The sequence below is a fragment of the Nicotiana tabacum genome, chromosome 22 (assembly GCF_000715075.1).
Source record: "Nicotiana tabacum cultivar K326 chromosome 22, ASM71507v2, whole genome shotgun sequence".
Classification (NCBI taxonomy): Eukaryota; Viridiplantae; Streptophyta; class Magnoliopsida; order Solanales; family Solanaceae; genus Nicotiana; species Nicotiana tabacum.
This window is the reverse complement of record NC_134101.1, coordinates 11039827-11041445: the sequence shown is the minus strand read 5'-3', so window position 1 is coordinate 11041445 and position 1619 is coordinate 11039827. Positions and strand designations below refer to the sequence as shown.

The 1619-nt window shown below is 32.1% G+C and overlaps 1 protein-coding gene across 1 annotated transcript; it reads right to left on the bottom strand.

Moving 5' to 3' along the window:
• Window positions 1–401: 401 nt before the first annotated feature.
• LOC107789746 (zinc finger BED domain-containing protein DAYSLEEPER-like) lies at window positions 402–1381 on the bottom strand. The gene is made up of 3 exons (XM_016611611.1): window positions 822–1381; window positions 521–645; window positions 402–433 (listed from the first exon to the last, which is right to left on the bottom strand). The coding sequence occupies exons 1-3, from the start codon at window positions 1379–1381 to the stop codon at window positions 402–404; spliced, it is 717 nt and encodes a 238-aa protein (XP_016467097.1).
• Window positions 1382–1619: the final 238 nt, after the last annotated feature.

Here is a 1619-nt window from a genome sequence, read left to right as displayed (position 1 = left end):
GTTTTTTCGATTTTTAAAGATATAGTTTATAATGTAAAGAAATTGATATAAGTGAGATTAAAAATAAAAATAAAAATGAGATATAGGAAAGCAAAACGTAAGGAGAATGTAGCCGTAACATAGAACTGTAAACACTAATACCAAAATCAACTTGATATCATGCTACTGTCATTCTCATTCCATAGAAAATAACTACAATGAAATAAGAATCCAAACACCTTACAAAGTGAACCTCAATTGAAACAATAGCAAAATTGAAAATTTACTGCCAAAGTGCAAAATATCTTCGATTGAAGTTACATCATATTGAACAAGTTCATCAAACACACTACTACTACTACTACTACTACTACTACTACTACTAGTTGCTTCTGTTACCAATTTCAACTGGAATATCAAAACTAATCAATACTCAAAGTTGTGCCAGCATATTCTGAAAAAGAAAAAAGTTAACATATTAGGCCTTAAAGCTTTAGAAATATAAAAAACATATTCAAAAGAGTTAAATGTGTAAATTTACCTTTTTCAACTATCTCAAGATTCTGAATTTCTTCTAAAAGATCTTCAAGCTTGTATTCTTTATAAGTTGATCTTAACCATTGCTGAGTGCAAATAAGAGCTTCTACTGTCTTCGGTGATAAAGAACTTCGATAAGAGTCAAGAATTCAACCACCAGTACTAAAAGCAGATTCAGATGCAACACTAGAAATAGGAATAGAAAGAACATCTCTTGCAATCCTAGAGACAATTGGATATCTAGCAGATGAAACTTTCCACCAAGCCAAAATATTTAAATCGTTGGTCTTTTCCAAATCATCTACTAGGTACTTCTCAAGTTCAGATTTATATTGACTTCATCTGCCAAATATTTCTTCCATTGTGATTGCCACATCTCGTCACTGTCTAGGACATCAATTTCATCCATCAAGCTCGTTTGACCACCAGTTCTGTCACTAGAAGTCTCACAAAAAGAACTCTTGTAATGGCCATACAAGCGAGTCAAAGTATCCATCACCTTTTTGGACTGTTGGCCTCCCTCCAAACTACCATAAGACTTGTTGAAAAGAAATTCCACATACTTCAACTTATATTGTGGATCCAAAACAATAGCAAAAAATAATAACTTGTTCATACTCTCAAAAGTACCCCAATATTTTTTAAATTTAACCTTCATCTTCTCAGCCATGCCACTCAAAATAGAATCTTCACTGTGAGAATATTTTCGAATAAAATTCTGAAGATTAAAGATCTCATGGAAAAAAGAATTGGAAGTAACATATGAAGTTCCTGAGAATTTCAAAGTGACTTGGTAGAATATCTCAAGGAACTTAATAAAAACTTTAACATTCTTCCAATCATCCATAGATGGATGTCCTCCCATACTATTCGTCTCTAAACATTATTTGAGGTACTTATGATCATAATCATACATTCTTGAAAATGCCTTTTCAAACTTTACAGTTGTATCTAGCATCATATATGTGGAGTTCCACCTAGTTTCAACATCTAAAGTCAAAAGACCATGAGTGTCAATCTTAGCCTTCTCAACAAATGACTTAAAGAATAAAACCTTCAAGCTGAGGACTTAACATATTTGACAACATTTCTTACTCGAGAAA